General features: G+C 37.0%; 1 protein-coding gene and 1 long non-coding RNA gene across 3 annotated transcripts in view; one reads left to right on the top strand and one right to left on the bottom strand.

Annotated features, from left to right (window-relative positions):
• Positions 1 to 98: 98 nt before the first annotated feature.
• LOC141380856 (uncharacterized) lies at positions 99 to 8,544 on the top strand. 2 transcript variants are annotated; one of them, XM_087311533.1, is made up of 3 exons: positions 99 to 312; positions 427 to 518; positions 7,073 to 8,544. In XM_087311533.1, exons 1-3 carry the CDS (start codon positions 212 to 214, stop codon positions 8,485 to 8,487), a joined length of 1,608 nt encoding a protein of 535 aa, XP_087167659.1. In that variant the 5' UTR covers positions 99 to 211; the 3' UTR covers positions 8,488 to 8,544. The 2 variants fall into 2 exon arrangements, with proteins under 2 accessions (XP_087167659.1, XP_087167658.1); XM_087311532.1 differs by having other exon boundaries at positions 415 to 518.
• The window catches only part of LOC147830724 (uncharacterized), a 38,838-nt gene continuing 30,759 nt past the window's right edge, over positions 6,618 to 14,696 (bottom strand). The window contains exon 3 of the long non-coding RNA XR_015526115.1: positions 6,618 to 7,557. This is a non-coding gene — a long non-coding RNA (uncharacterized LOC147830724). The remainder of the gene's footprint in view (positions 7,558 to 14,696) is intronic.

Below are 14,696 nucleotides of genomic sequence, written 5' to 3'. Positions count from 1 at the left end.
AATTAAGAGTTCTGATTGGTTCTTCGTTGAGTCAAACTTGTTCGTTTAGCCAATCTCTTCACCGTTGTGCTCTGCATCTCGCGTGCTGCTGATTTACACAGTGCACACTGAACTCCGTGGAGCACTAGTTGCACTTCTTCCCAACTCAGTTCGTTGTTTACATTAATATATAATTAGTTATTTTAAGTGATCATCCGATTCCCTGCTTAAAATGACTTTTTCCGGCAGTCTCGTGACCGCTGGCAAAAATAAAAGTTTCTTCACAAGCAATGAAACGAGCTTGAGCTTCACTATAAATGAAACGATCGCTCTGTGAGTAACTAATAACAATGCTTCACAGATCGAGTTATGTAGTAAGATACTAAAGTTTACAGCAGTAATACTTAATACTGCCGTTTAAATCCACTCATTGAGTTTACTCTTCAGGATGAAACTAAAACAAGACAGGAATGAGCCAAAATGGATTCTCATGCTGATTGCTGCATTCCACATGATCGTCACATCTCAACATGTTGAAGGTAATACTATGCAGTGTATGTTTATCTGTATTAAACTCCTTTACCCTATCTTTGTTTTTTAAAACACCATACATTCACAACCATACATCTACATAATGTTTATGGGATATCATATTTGTAGTACAGTACTTTCCTTAACCCAGTGGGTATCTTGATGTCAAACGACATTACATAACAACAGGTCAAGGTCAAATTGATTTGATACCTTAATACATTTATGCCCATTTGACCACAATAATAATGACACAAAAAGACTGAGGTAAAGTTGGTTTTATATTCACACATTCAGCCTTTTCCTGAATAATAATCAAATCAAACAGTGAAATCATATTAGCATCTAATGACTATCAAAGTACCACTGTTCATAGTCAATCAAATTGTGTTAATGTTGTTTTCAAGTCATACTTGCGTATGATTTCAGACCGATTATTCAAAGTACCATGATAAACAAAATAGGGAGCAGGGGTGGACTGGGACAAAAATTCAGCCCTGGCACTGTAGCCACACCAGCCCACATTACCACACCAACACAGCACCACCCATGGCACATTCACTACTTATATTGGTGTACATATGGTAAAATAATAGAGCCAGTATTTAAACATGTAATGTATGTGACTGGAGCAAAAGCAACCCATTTATAACAAATTTATACATACAGTAAAAACTAAATAAAAAACATACAGTAAAAACTAAATAAAAAACAATTTGTGAATCCTGAAGAGTCCGTGTGCTGTCCCTTTATACCTTCTAATGCCCTATAGAAAGTCTGAAATGACTAGAAATGGACCACTTATTTAATAAAATGCTAAATTTTTGGGACATTCCTAGCAAAACAAACAAACATTTGTCATGACCTGTCACTCAAAAGCATTTCGCTATAGCTATAATATAGCCAAATTTGATTTCTTGAAACCTTTCTTGCTGTATAAGCTGTTCATTTTGTCATTCTTTTAACGTTTAGGCTCACGGTTGATTATACAGATTTATATTTTAAGTACACCATTTTAAGTAATAAGATGTTCATCTTCTGTGATTGTGACCATCTTGTAAGAACAGTGACATTTCAGTTGCAATATCAAAACAGCTGGCCGTCGCCGATTGGGCCAAATGCTTAACTTTAGCCCCTTTCACACATACAGACCTTTCCGGAAAATTACCGGCAATTTTCCGGAAAGGTCTGTATGTGTGAACAGGTCCTTTTTGAAAATACCGGTATATTCGTTCTGGCTATTTTCCGGAAAGAGAAGTTGTAACATTATCGGCAATTTGCCGGAATGCTGCGCTGTGTGAATGCAGAAGAAAGAATCCTGTAATAAGCGCGTGCACGTCTAGAACGTGCTGACGTGAGACGTCTGCTTTAGCCAATCACAACAGTCAGACGCATTTACGATCTGCGCGGTTTATGAGAATAAAAGCATTTGAATATTTTTCCAGACATATTTAGCTGCTAGAAGTTAGTCAGATCATGTTTATATGCTCTTCTTAATGTCAACTGTATAAATAATCATCGATGAGATGCTTATGATAAGCCGTTGTTTGTTTAACTTCAAGCTTTGCGTGTGCCTGTGAAACAGCCTGAGCGCCTGCACACGCACATATTATGAACATCTCGACATGCGAAAGTGATCCTGCGAAAGTTGTTCACAATATTGATCATCCACAGAGTTTTTAATTTAGTCAAATGTTTACAAATACAAGCGCAGCCGTTTAGAGCTCATTTCTGGTGAATGATGTCAGAATTTACCGGTATTTTGGAATGGATGTGTGAATGCTCTTTTCCGGAAAATTTCCGTAAAGTCCTCGCCTGTGTGAACAGCGCTTTTTTTGAATATACCGGTAAAGTCGTTCCGGAAATTTTCCAGAAATTTACCGGTATCACTGTGTGAAAAGGGGTATTTATTATTATTATTACTATTATTATTATCATCATCATCATCATAATATTTACATTTTGCAAGAGATAAAAGCTGCCTGCATGTAAATACAACACATACAAATTATTATTTTTTTTTTTTACTGACCGGCCCACATTTCAAAAATGGTCCGGCCATTCTGGCATTTGCCAGATGGCCAATCCGCCCCTGATAGGGAGCATGTCACAAGTTATTACTGAACGAATGTGTGAATATAAACACCAGCTGTACCTCAATCACAAAAAGTATTAAAATACAAGAAGTTTTATTCATCTGAAAGCTTCATTAGCATGTAAACGGCCCTGACTTCAAAACCAAATCAAATAAACATCTAAAATTGGTGTCAAAAATCAATTACCTGACTGTCCTGTCATCAGTTTTTAATGTTTTTTTTTTACATCAATGTTAAAGTCAGACATCAAGGTAGTCAATTGGCATCAAATCAATTAGCATTTTTTATATTTTGTGATGTCGTTTTGGCATCAAGCTGCCCAATGGGAACCAAAAACAAATGTTCACAGGTGAACTATTAAGTATTTTCAACAGTAAGATTATTTCTTCCTTTGTTTCAGGTGCTTCAGGCATTTTAATATTGGAGATTTAAGATATTAGAGACATTCATAATGACTCATTTAGATATTAAAGCAACATTTAGGCCCCAGAGCAGCAAAACAAATTCGAGTTTTAAAGTTTGGAGGAGGTAGGACTCAAGCAGAGAACACGATTTAAGCCTTTATGCATATCTGGGAAGGGATTCGATTATTGTTGGGGACAATTAAATAATCAATGGATTATCCTAGAAAAACTTCACTTCCATCTATGCTAATTCTACACCTTTGCCATTACTAAAAACATGTCCACTGCAACGGCCGCTAGTGTTTTTGCGATACTGGAATTTTGGTACAAATCGGTATTGACATTTTAAAAACGTCTATTTTCCACTAACATTTAAGCAGCTAATGACGTTGTTTCTCAATTCCAAAAAAAAAAAACAGCGAACTGACTCATGTTCTTGTGGAGACCGATCTAGACAAGTTACCTCGAAAGACCGAACTCGGGAGACAGCGAGAACAGAGAACACACCCTGTGAGAAATGAGATGCTGTGTTTTTCTTGATGATCACATGACCTTCATGCGTTTTTAGCAAAATTATTTAAACTTTACAGCATTTATACAATTATATATTGTTTTTCCCCTTTTCACAGTATATATGCATAAAAACCTTACAGATATACGTTGCACAATACAAATAAAACAGATTTTACTACGCATTTCAGCAAATAAACTTAACGTGTTTATGCCTTTATAAAGATTTAGGGAAATTCCTGAGATAAATAAGTTATATCTCTGAACTTTCATAATAAATATATATAAAATGCTGCGCTTCCCACCTCCTTTATTCAGCCACAATGACTTCTGGGACTTCTCAAGTGAGTTTTGCGCTCAAGTCTGCATCGATGCATCCTCGATATCAAGAACACATCTAGGAACTTTCCCGCGTCCTCTGTTCCTGCGGTCTTGAGTTTTGGAAAATGATGATGATAGCCAAGAACACGACGAAGCAAGAATGCTGAAGAATGCATATTGAGAAAGAACCATGGGGTTCACAAGCTGAACAGAAATGACTGTGATTGGCTAAGAAGGTCATCAGTTCACAGCTCTTTGACATTAGATCGTTTAAACGCTGTGCAGATCAGTCGATTCATCAGCGGATCGCTCGTCAGCTCATAGACAGACCTAATTAGTTAAATACAACAAGACCAGTATTAGGATTTCTGCAAGTGTTCGATTACACTTGTCGACTACTCATCTTTTTTTTTTTTTTGCTCAGTACACACTAAAAACACAATCTGTACAATTTACAGTAAAAACTGCAGATTTGGTTGAATTAATAACCATTTAAAATACATTAGGAACGTAAAAGCAATTTATATATTTGACATTTTGCATTAAGTCATTTAGCACAGTGGTCCTAAACCTTTTTATCACCGCAGACTGGTTAACGCTTGACAATTTTACCGCAGACCGGGGCCGGGAGTGGGTGCGTTGGTTCGTAGGTTGGTAGGTGGTGTAAAGTAACTAATTACAAATACTCAAGCTACTGTAATTGAGTAGTCATTCGCAGCAATTGTAATTTAAGAAGTAGTTTTAAAAATGTGTACATTTACTGTCGCTTGAGTACATTTTTATTGCAGTATCTGCACTTTTACTCGACTACTTTCCATCATCCTGCAGTCACTACTTTATTTTCTCTTGTCTATGGGAATTAGAAAAATCAGTCCTGCAATTCCCGTCCAATCAAATCACATAGAAGGTAAATCGCATCATTATGAACTCCCTCAAGACGATGCTTTATAATTGAAGCAAACTGTTTGGAAGCATTAAAAGTATCCAAGATGATGTCCAAAATCTTTACACGCACTGACCCAGAGACTGTTTAGATGCAAGTCATTATTGAGAAGATGACGTATGTTTACTGTATGATAACCGAAATGGCCTTAATTGACCTTGTGCCATGACGTCATTGGGATGTTGCATTTTATTTGGAAATGAAAATCAGGTTGACGACAGAACTCAACGTCAATGTCCAACCTAAAACAAACCAAATATCAACGTCCAATGATGTCACAGCTTGAAATTGTGTGGACGTTACCACTATGACGTCTATCAGATGTTGGATTTTGGTTCCCATACCTGAGGAATAAATGTCAGTATTTGACATCAATATGATGTTGGCTCGACGTTGGATTTTCGTCACTTTCTACCACACCCTAAAATCAATCAAATGTCAACGTAATTTGACACCATTATTGGACATCAAAATAACAATATTAACGAATTTTGGTCAGCTGACATCACAACCTAAATCTAACCTAATATTAACGTCTTATGACGTTGTGTGCCTGCTGGGCAATAACTAAATGCACTACAGAATGTTACGTTTACACACACATGCACAAATTACATGTAAACGCATCAGCTTTTCACAGCGTAATACTCACTACTTACCTATCTTGAGTAAGGGTGCCAAAATCGAAATCGATCGAAATTTATCCTCAATTTTGATTATCAAATCAAAAAATAGAATCGTCGATGCTGCCACGGTCCCATGTCACGTCAGCTTGGCTTGCCAAGCGGGAAAGAAACACGCTTGTTAAAGTGCTTGTTGAACTGCAGACGCAGGAGACCCGTCGACAGAGCTTAAACCCTCTCCTCTTTCAATGAAGTTGCCGGTGTGGAAGCATTTTGGATTTCCAGTGAGTTATGTTGACAACGTTCGTGTTGTCGACAAAAAAAAAAAGTTTTGCAAGCTCTGCTATGTACGTATTAGGGTTCGTCCGATAGACAACACCGGCATCGCAATCCTCCGCCCCGCCCCGTTTCAAATACGCTGGCGAAAAGTACACACTCAGGCCCTGTTTACACTGTATTTGTTTTTAAATGGCATTTTAGAACGACAACGATTTGACATCCACAGTGGTGTGTAGCATTTCTGAGCAGCCCTCCTTCCTCTCTACCGCTGAAAACGCACATCACGTGACCACACACACTCATTCACACACAGACACAGACGCACACACACAGCCATGCGCTCGAGACAGCGGGTCCAGGCAGTCAGAGGACTGCTTCAATCTTTCACTCACTTGTACTTAGTCATTTTAGCAAACACCTCAGATACTGTTGGCTGGTTCCTGTTGATTGTGCACCTTTTTTAGCGACGCCATTGTAACGACACAGATCACTGCCTATTCACGAGTCCCGCAGAAAAAGTGATTGACAGGCGGTAATTATGTGTGTATCTTGCCTTTATTCATTTACTGTATGATTTGTTTATGGGTAAAACAAAGACCATGCAGGTCAGGTAGTTTAAACAGTAGGCTACAAATAATTAATTCGTTATTAATTAATGAATTATTCATAATCGAAAATCGAATCGAACCGTGACTTTAGAATCGAAAATGTAATCGATCTAATATTTACAACAGAGACTTTTACTCTACTTGCACTACATTTTTAGGCAAGTCGTGATACTTTTACTTGAGTTTGATTTTTCAGTACTCTTTCCACCACTGGTGACTATCAACCGTTTTCTCAGAGGATGACAAGCTGACAAAGCATTGCTGTAACTCTGATACAAGTTTTGTTTATGGAGAAAATTACAAAGCACTGCAGAGATAGGATGTTCTGTGTTTGTCTGCGATAATTTGCCAACCAAAATGTTTATATTCCATATAAGCTGGAGCTGATCGTCAGTTCTTGTCATGTGACTCGCGGTGTGCATTCAACTGGGTGTGCACAAGCCGCGCACCTCCATTGGAAATAATGAACTTGCGTGGACTCTACAAAAGACACGATATAGATAAACCAGCAGATCTTCACAGATTTAAAACACTCCAGTGTCCCTGTATCTGTGTTTGCACTCGGTGAACAGCAGTGAACTGATGACCTTCATGGCCAATCACAGTCATTTCTGTTGAGCACGTAAACACAATGGCCAATCAGCGCTGTTTAAGAAATTTCCAGTATCCTGACAACACTAATGGCAGTCATGCACAACTTTATCATTCACCCAACACAATGAGTTATCAGATTCACTCTTTAAAAATGTTTAATTCCAAATGCTGAACTTTCTTTAAGCTTTAGAGAATCCCGAGGTTCTGAGAGTGCTGTCGGTGGGGGTCAGAGGTCAGTCCAGCGTCAGCATTGCTGATCTTCTGTCTGGACATAAAGAGCAGAAACTGAAGGACGGAGAGATCGTGAAGACTCCAGTAATGACAGACGAGGGTCGCAGACTGACGCTGGTCACTGGACCAAACCTCTGTGAGGAGGACACAGCGAGACAGAGCTTCACCACAGCGCTGTTCCTCTCGTCTCCTGGACCTCACGCCGTTTTAATGCTCCTCCATCTGGAAGATCCACAAGCGGAGCCGCCGTGTGATCTGCTCCAACACGCCCAGGAGCTGCTGGGAGCAGAAGTCCTGCAGCACTGCATTGTCCTTCTGCAGCAAAACCAGCAGGAACGCTTGACAGGAGCGTCCAGAGGGATTGCTGGAGACATGATCAACGCATGTGGAGGAAGATTTCACATCATACCAGACGCTCAGAGCAAACCTGCAGCTCTCCTGGAGGAAATAGACAAGCTGGTTTGGCTTAATGATCGCAGATTCTACTCTGCCTCAAATAAAACACGTCTCTTACACTTAGAGAAGCAAGAGCTGTTAAAAAGACTACAAGAAATCAACGCCAAACTTGGAGAAAGTCAAGTTTCGTGTGCAACATCTCACACTTTAGGAGTGGTCGGATGGAGCCTGATTGTTTCACTAATCGCTATTGCTTTGGCTACCCAATGGAACGTCAACATTTTAGCTTTTGAGGCGAGTCTAGCAGGACTTGTTGTTTTGATGGCGTCTTTAAGGAATGCTCTGAATCCACATGTTGCTTGTGCATTAAATCTAGCTTTGTGCTCCACATACTCGGCCGCCTCTATAAAGTATCTACCGCCAATGCTCGAGTTGAAAAATGTGGAAAAATGGCAGACAGAGTTTCTCTTTACAGTGGGTTTAGGAGTGACTCTTGGATCGATTACTAGCATTAGGACCCTTTTGGATGTGTTTATTGCATCCTGCGCTGCTTTAGGAGTCGCATTTGGTGCTTTTGTATTTTTACAAGTGTCACTAGAGCTCAAACTGATGAATATATGGGAAATACTCTTATTATTTATGCTTTGCGCAGTCAGTGCAGAAGTCACTCTGTTGTGTGTGATTGTGCCCAAAGCTGTATTTGGAGTGGCTCTTACTATTTTTCTGAGTATAATCGCGACTGTATTTGTGTTTCATGGTTTAGACTCTAGTGTTCAAAACTATATAATTGATATTCTTACTTTGATAGGGTTTTTCCCATGTTGTTTTGTGTTTACTGGATCAGTTGTGCTGGTTTTAGACGTTCTGTTGAGTTATGTTCAAGTGTTTACTGAATATTTGATTGGTTCGGTCTTGTTTTATACAGCAATACTGATTGGTTCTTTATTTTTGGCTGGAAGTCCCAGGTCGTGACTGTAAATATTTGTACTTCGACTTGAATAAAAAAATAACTGTGTGGATTCTGAGGAACTACAGGTTTTTCCAAGCAATATTATTTAGTGCAATATGTGAAGAAAATTCCAGACTCAATTCACCGAGTTGTTGTAATGCAAAATAATTTTTTTTAATCACTTCTTCTAGACAGCCTTATGCTATGCATATGTTTTAGTATCCGTCTATGAAGAGCCAAAAATAAATAATGACCAAAAAACAAGACGTTTTTGGCCAATAGACAACATGATGCTGAGCCGTCATCGCCAATCCTCTGCCTCGCCCCCCTCGCAAACCTGCTCGCGAAAAATACACACTCAGGCCCTGTTTACACTAATACATCTTAGTTTTAAAATAGCATGTTAGAACGAAAATGATCCACACCGTGTTTTACATAGCACTTCTGAACAGCCTTACGTCCACTGAAAACGCACATCACGTGACCACACACACGCTGCCATGCGCTCCTCTGAGCTCCAAAGAGCAGTGCACGTGTACAATACATCACAAAATTTGCGTTATTGCATTAGTAGTTTATGAAATATTATCACAGACCCCTGATGAATAACAGACTAAGCCGAAGGAAAATTAATGAATGAGTAATGTTTTTGTGATGCGACTACCCTAATTAAATAAATGTGGTTGTTAAACCTAAACACCCTTGTGAAGACAAATATAATATTAAATAAACATTATCACCATTTAATGTAACTTAAAACTTTATTGTGCATTACTTGAGAAAAAAAACTAAAAAGAACCACAGAAAAGTCAACAAAAAAAAAAAAGCATGCGAAATGTCAGGAAGGGAATTCTGGGGAAATTATTTACAGTTATTCACTGTATGTGTGTGTGTGTGTATATATATAAATATATATTAAAGAAAACGTACTGTCAAAAAGGTTCCAGATTCTTTTTACCACATGCTCGTGTTTTGACATATCTATTCATGGCTTTTATAAAACAATGTAAAAATTACAACTTCCCTCGTAGAGTTCCTGTGGCCATGCTGAGGTCGAAAGGCTGCTTTTAAAAAAATCAAAGTAGCAGATTATCCAGAGAGCAGATACGCTGAAAAAACAAGTGTTCAGCGGAGAACTGTTGAGTATTTTCACCCCTGTGAACAGTGATATTATTGTTTCCTTTGTCTCAGGTGCTTCAGGCATTTTTAATATTGGAGATTTAAGATATTAGAGACATTCATAATGACTCATTTAGATATTAAAGCAACATGTAGACCCCTGAGCTGCAAAACACATTAGAGTTTCAGAGCTTTTAAAAGTTTTTTCATGCAAAAAAATATACGTAATTATTTATATTATGAACAACTATCCGACGCTTGTACACTAACTTATGAAAAACATCATTCCTAAATGTTCTCTAAACACTCGAAGCTCAATTTCTAAATATTTTAGTAACTTTTGAACGCTCTCTGAAAACAGTTATTTTATTTAAGAGTAAGCTAAACTTAAAAAATATTAATGTATTTATCCCAATACTGCATTAAAGTAACTATGAAATCAAAATAAACTCTTATTTTTATAAGTACACTGTATAGTTCTTGTTATAAATGGTGTATCTGTGCACTTTATTACTTAGTAAAAGTTCATTTTGCCCTAAAATCTATAATTGAATACCATCAATTCATCTCGAAATCCCTTTTCTTTATTCTGGTTACATGGAACACCTTTAAGGTGGAGTTATTAGTCATTTAGGGTGGAGATATCAGTCCTCTAGGGCGGAGCTATCAGTGATTTAGGGTGGAGCTATCAGTCATTTAGGGTGGAGATATAATTCCTTTAGGGTGGAGCTATCAGTCATTTAGGGTGGAGATATCATTCCTTTAGGGTGGAGCTATCAGTCATTTAGGGTGGAGATATCATTCCTTTAGGGTGGAGCTATCAGTCATTTAGGGCAAAGATATCAGTCCTCTAGGGTGGAGATATCAGTCCTCTAGGGTGGAGCTATTAGTCATTTAAGGTGGAGATATCAGTACTCTAGGGCGGGACTATCAGTCATTTAGGGTGGGGCTATAAGTATTCCAGCGCGGGAACATCAGTGCTATAGGGCAAAGTTATCAGTTAGTTAGGGTGGGGCTATCGGTCCTCTAGGGCGGGGCTATCAGTCACTTAGGGTGGGCTATCAGTATTCTAGGGAAGGACTATCAGTCCATTAGGGTGGGGCTATTAGTACTTTAGATTGAGGTTATCAGTCCTTTAGGGCGGAGCTATCAGTCCATTAGGGTGGAGCTATTAGATCTTTAGGGTGAGGTTATCAGTCCTTTAGGGCGGAGCTATCAGTCCATTAGGGTGGAGCTATTAGTTCTTTAGGGTGAGGTTATCAGTCCTTTAGGGCGGAGCTATCAGTCCATTAGGGTGGAGCTATTAGTTCTTTAGGGTGAGGTTATCAGTCCTTTAGGGCGGAGCTATCAGTCCATTAGGGTGGGGCTATTAGTACTTTAGGGCGGAGCTATCAGTCCATTAGGGTGGGGCTATTAGTACTTTAGGGTGAGGTTATCAGTCCTGTAGGGCGGAGCTATCAGTCCATTAGGGTGGGGCTATTAGTACTTTAGGGCGGAGCTATCAGTCCATTAGGGTGGGGCTATTAGTCCATTAAGGCAGGCCTATCAGTCCTTTGGGCTGGGGCTATCAGAGGGTGTTTGGTTTCTGGTTGGAATTCATCTATTTGTGAATCTTCCTTCATTGTATTAGCAGCACTCCTCTTTCAACAATTCAATCAGTTCCACAGAACAAAATCAAGCACTGCCTTAAATTTGAGAATTTTTTTTTTATAATTTCAGGACTATTTTAAATAAATATGGGTCATCATGAAAAAGGGCAATTTTACCTTCTCACGGCCATTTTAAACAAACATCTAAAACATTGTATAAAGGATTTTGTGCTAACAGTCTGTGTATATAATTACAGACCAGGGGCCTCATGTACGGAGACTTGCGTGGAAATCTTACTAAAACATTGCGTACGCACAAAGCTGTAAATGTGCGTACGCAGAAAAAATTTCAGATGTATGAAACACTGCGTACGCCGAATCTCACGCATATTCTTTTGTACATCTGAATGAACGTGAAACTGAGCGCAACATGCACGAGCGCAAAACCCCTCCCTGCCTCCTCCCCCGTATGAATATGCTAATGACTATGCTAATGGCAAAACCCAATGAAAAAGCAAAGGCAAAAGCAAGCAAGAAGAGAAACTTTGAACAGAATGTGAATTGGAGGTGCTGCTTTCGGAGGTAGACCGGAGAAAAGCTGTGTTATTTGCAAGTTTGTTCTCCGGAATTAACAACAAAAGAAAAAAATAGAGTGGGAGAGTTTAGCTGATGCGGTCAACACAGTTGGGTCTGAACATAGCACTGAATGCATTAACAAAAGAAATAGTGTGGTTTATATCTGTAAAATGTGGCAGCACTCGCAACAGTCTCAGTGGCGCGCTCCTAAGACGCATGTCATCATGTTTTGACACGTTCGAGCATGAACTCGGCTCGAATCCAGCGTCTGATGAACTCTTTTTTGTTTTTTCCCCCGCTACATATCAGATTTTGCCCACTATTTATCACAAGAAAGACAAGTAGGAATCATCAATAAGTTTGTGCATCATATTTTATTTGCACATTTACTGAATGGAAATGTTTCTGATTCACGCATGCAAATTCATCTTCAGATAGTGTCTTTATAGCAATGTGTGTGCAGTAGATCGCTCAGATTACATTGGGAAAACAGGCGACTTCTGCAAATTGTGCTTTAATGTTTAGCTGCTCAACTGTATGGTATGGAAATCTTATTTACCTGCTAGATTGATGAACCCGTCTCATACAGCTGCCATTGCAAGGCTCAGACACTTAGTAGAGAGCAATTTAACACAACTGCCTCTAGGAGTCGCCAATGAAAATAAAACAGACACGCACAAAAAATGTGCGTACGCCAGCCATAAAGCTGCCGTGAAGCTGCGCACATTCCCACGTTCAGTTCATTGTTAGTAAATCCAAACGTGAGCGATTCTGAGCGTGAAACCTGGCGTACGCAAAGTTTTTGTGCGTACGCAGCGTTGATAAATGAGGCCCCAGCTCTTTTTGAACAAACATTAAAATTAATGGAAAACTTCATTTTATTTTTATTTATAATGTGCTCATCCCGTAATGAGAACAGTCTGTTAGGATGAATGATCCTCTGCGAGAATATGACGTCTGTTGTCAAAGCAAAAGTGTTTTTTCCCCTACAGAAATGACTATCCTGGACTCCACCGCCAACCGTTTAGCATCTCTGCGGCTTCATGGAAACTTCAGATCCAGAGCTTCTGCCATGTTTCTGTGCTCTACACTGATCTGCAGGTGTCTGTAAGAGTTCCAGCGTTAAACAGCAGCTGTCATGAATTCAGCTAATGGCCGCTGGATGCCAAGAGTCTCGGGATCGTCTTTCTCCATCACTTCAAATCATGCCATTCATGCTGACAGAAATGACTCAAATCAAAACCATTACCATTCAGAAAGAAGCGCTCCTGCGTTTCAGTCAAGCAATATTTATATATTTGCATTATAGAAAATCATTTTTCCGTTCCCGAAGTGGCTTTAGAGGATTATAAAAGTAAGAGAATTAACCTTAAGCTGCATGTTCAAAAACACAGATATAGTTAGCCAGGAAAATATCTATATTTATACTGTATAAACCTTTATATAGGAATAAAACATGTGGGTTAAGGTGTAAGTCAATCAACCTCAAGCTGAATGCTCAAAACAGAAGATTTAATGACACTATTTTACCAAAGACTTGCTTTGAATTGTGCAAAACATGATAATGAGGTGGAAAAAACACTGATGATCATCTCGTCGAGGACTTTAAACAGTATATCTTTGCTTTTGCTTATGAGTTTTTGTCAAAAACCTTTTGGCCAAGAAATGATTCCACTATCAGAGCCAGAGCCTTATGATTATTAAAACAGCAACGCGGGACGATTGCAGCGAGAAACCTCACGCTGACAGATTTCAGCATTACGGATAAATCAAGTAAACATCAGGATTAGCTTAATTCCATGAAGACGAATGTGTCTAGAAGTATTAGTCAGACATTTAGAGCATTTTAATGGAGATCAGGAGCTTTCTGAAGTTAGTCGACACGTGTTGATGGAAGGTTATTCATTCATTTTCCTTTGGCTTAGTCCCTTTATTCATCAGGAGTCGCCACACCATTAATGAAAAACTAAATAATAAAATAATATTAAAATTAATGGAAAACTAAATAATAAAATAATATTAAAACTAATGGAAAACTAAATAATAAAATAATATTAAAATTAATGAAAAACTAAATAATAAAATAACATTAAAATTAATGGAAAACTAAATAATAAAATAGTATTAAAATTTATGAAAAACTAAATAATAAAATATTAGTAAAATTAATGAAAAACTAAATAATAAAAAAATATTAAAATTAATGAAAAACTAAATAATAAAATAATATTAAAATTAATGGAAAACTGTATAATAAAATAATATTAAAATGAATAAAAATCTAAATAATAAAATAATATTAAAATTAATGAAAAACTGAATAATAAAATAATATTAAAATTAATGAAAAACTAAATAACGAAATAATATTAAAATTAATGAAAAACTAAATAATAAAATAATATAAAAATTAATGAAAATAATCAAATAATTTTAAATTAATGAAAAACTAAATAATAAAATATTAATAAAATTAAGGAAAAACTAAATAATAAAATATTATTAAAATTAATGAAAAACTAAATATTAAAATAAAAATAAAATTATTGAAAATAATAAAATAATTTTAAATTCATGAAAAAAATAATATTAAAATTAATGGAAAACTGTATAATAAAATAATATTAAAATTAATAAAAAACTAATAAAATAATATTAATATTATTGAAAAACTAAATAATAAAATAATATAAAAATTAATGAAAAACTAAATAAAATAATATTAAAATTAATGGAAAACTGTATAATAAAATAATATTAAAATTAAATAAAAACTAATTAACGAAATAATATTAAAATTAACGAAAAACGAAATAATAAAATAATATTAAAATTAATGGAATACTAAATAATAAAATATTAAAATTAATGAAAAACTAAATAATAAAATAATAATACAAGTGTGTAAACTGCTAACACCACATTATGAAATACTGAAAAACTGACCA

The sequence above is a fragment of the Danio rerio genome, chromosome 25, assembly GCF_052040795.2.
Source record: "Danio rerio strain M-AB ecotype USA chromosome 25, GRCz13ab, whole genome shotgun sequence".
NCBI classification, from domain to species: domain Eukaryota; kingdom Metazoa; phylum Chordata; class Actinopteri; order Cypriniformes; family Danionidae; genus Danio; species Danio rerio.
Note: the sequence above shows the minus strand (reverse complement) of the source record. Positions and strands in the feature narration are given on the sequence as shown.

Bases quoted from the DNA above. Each gene is read 5' to 3' on its own strand.
- LOC141380856 (XM_087311532.1), top strand. From the start codon at position 212: ATGACTTTTTCCGGCAGTCTCGTGACCGCTGGCAAAAATAAAAGTTTC. The intron at 313-414 runs GTGAGTAACTAA...CCACTCATTGAG, and splicing joins ATAAATGAAACGATCGCTCT to TTTACTCTTCAGGATGAAAC. The intron at 519-7,072 runs GTAATACTATGC...ACTTTCTTTAAG, and splicing joins CACATCTCAACATGTTGAAG to CTTTAGAGAATCCCGAGGTT.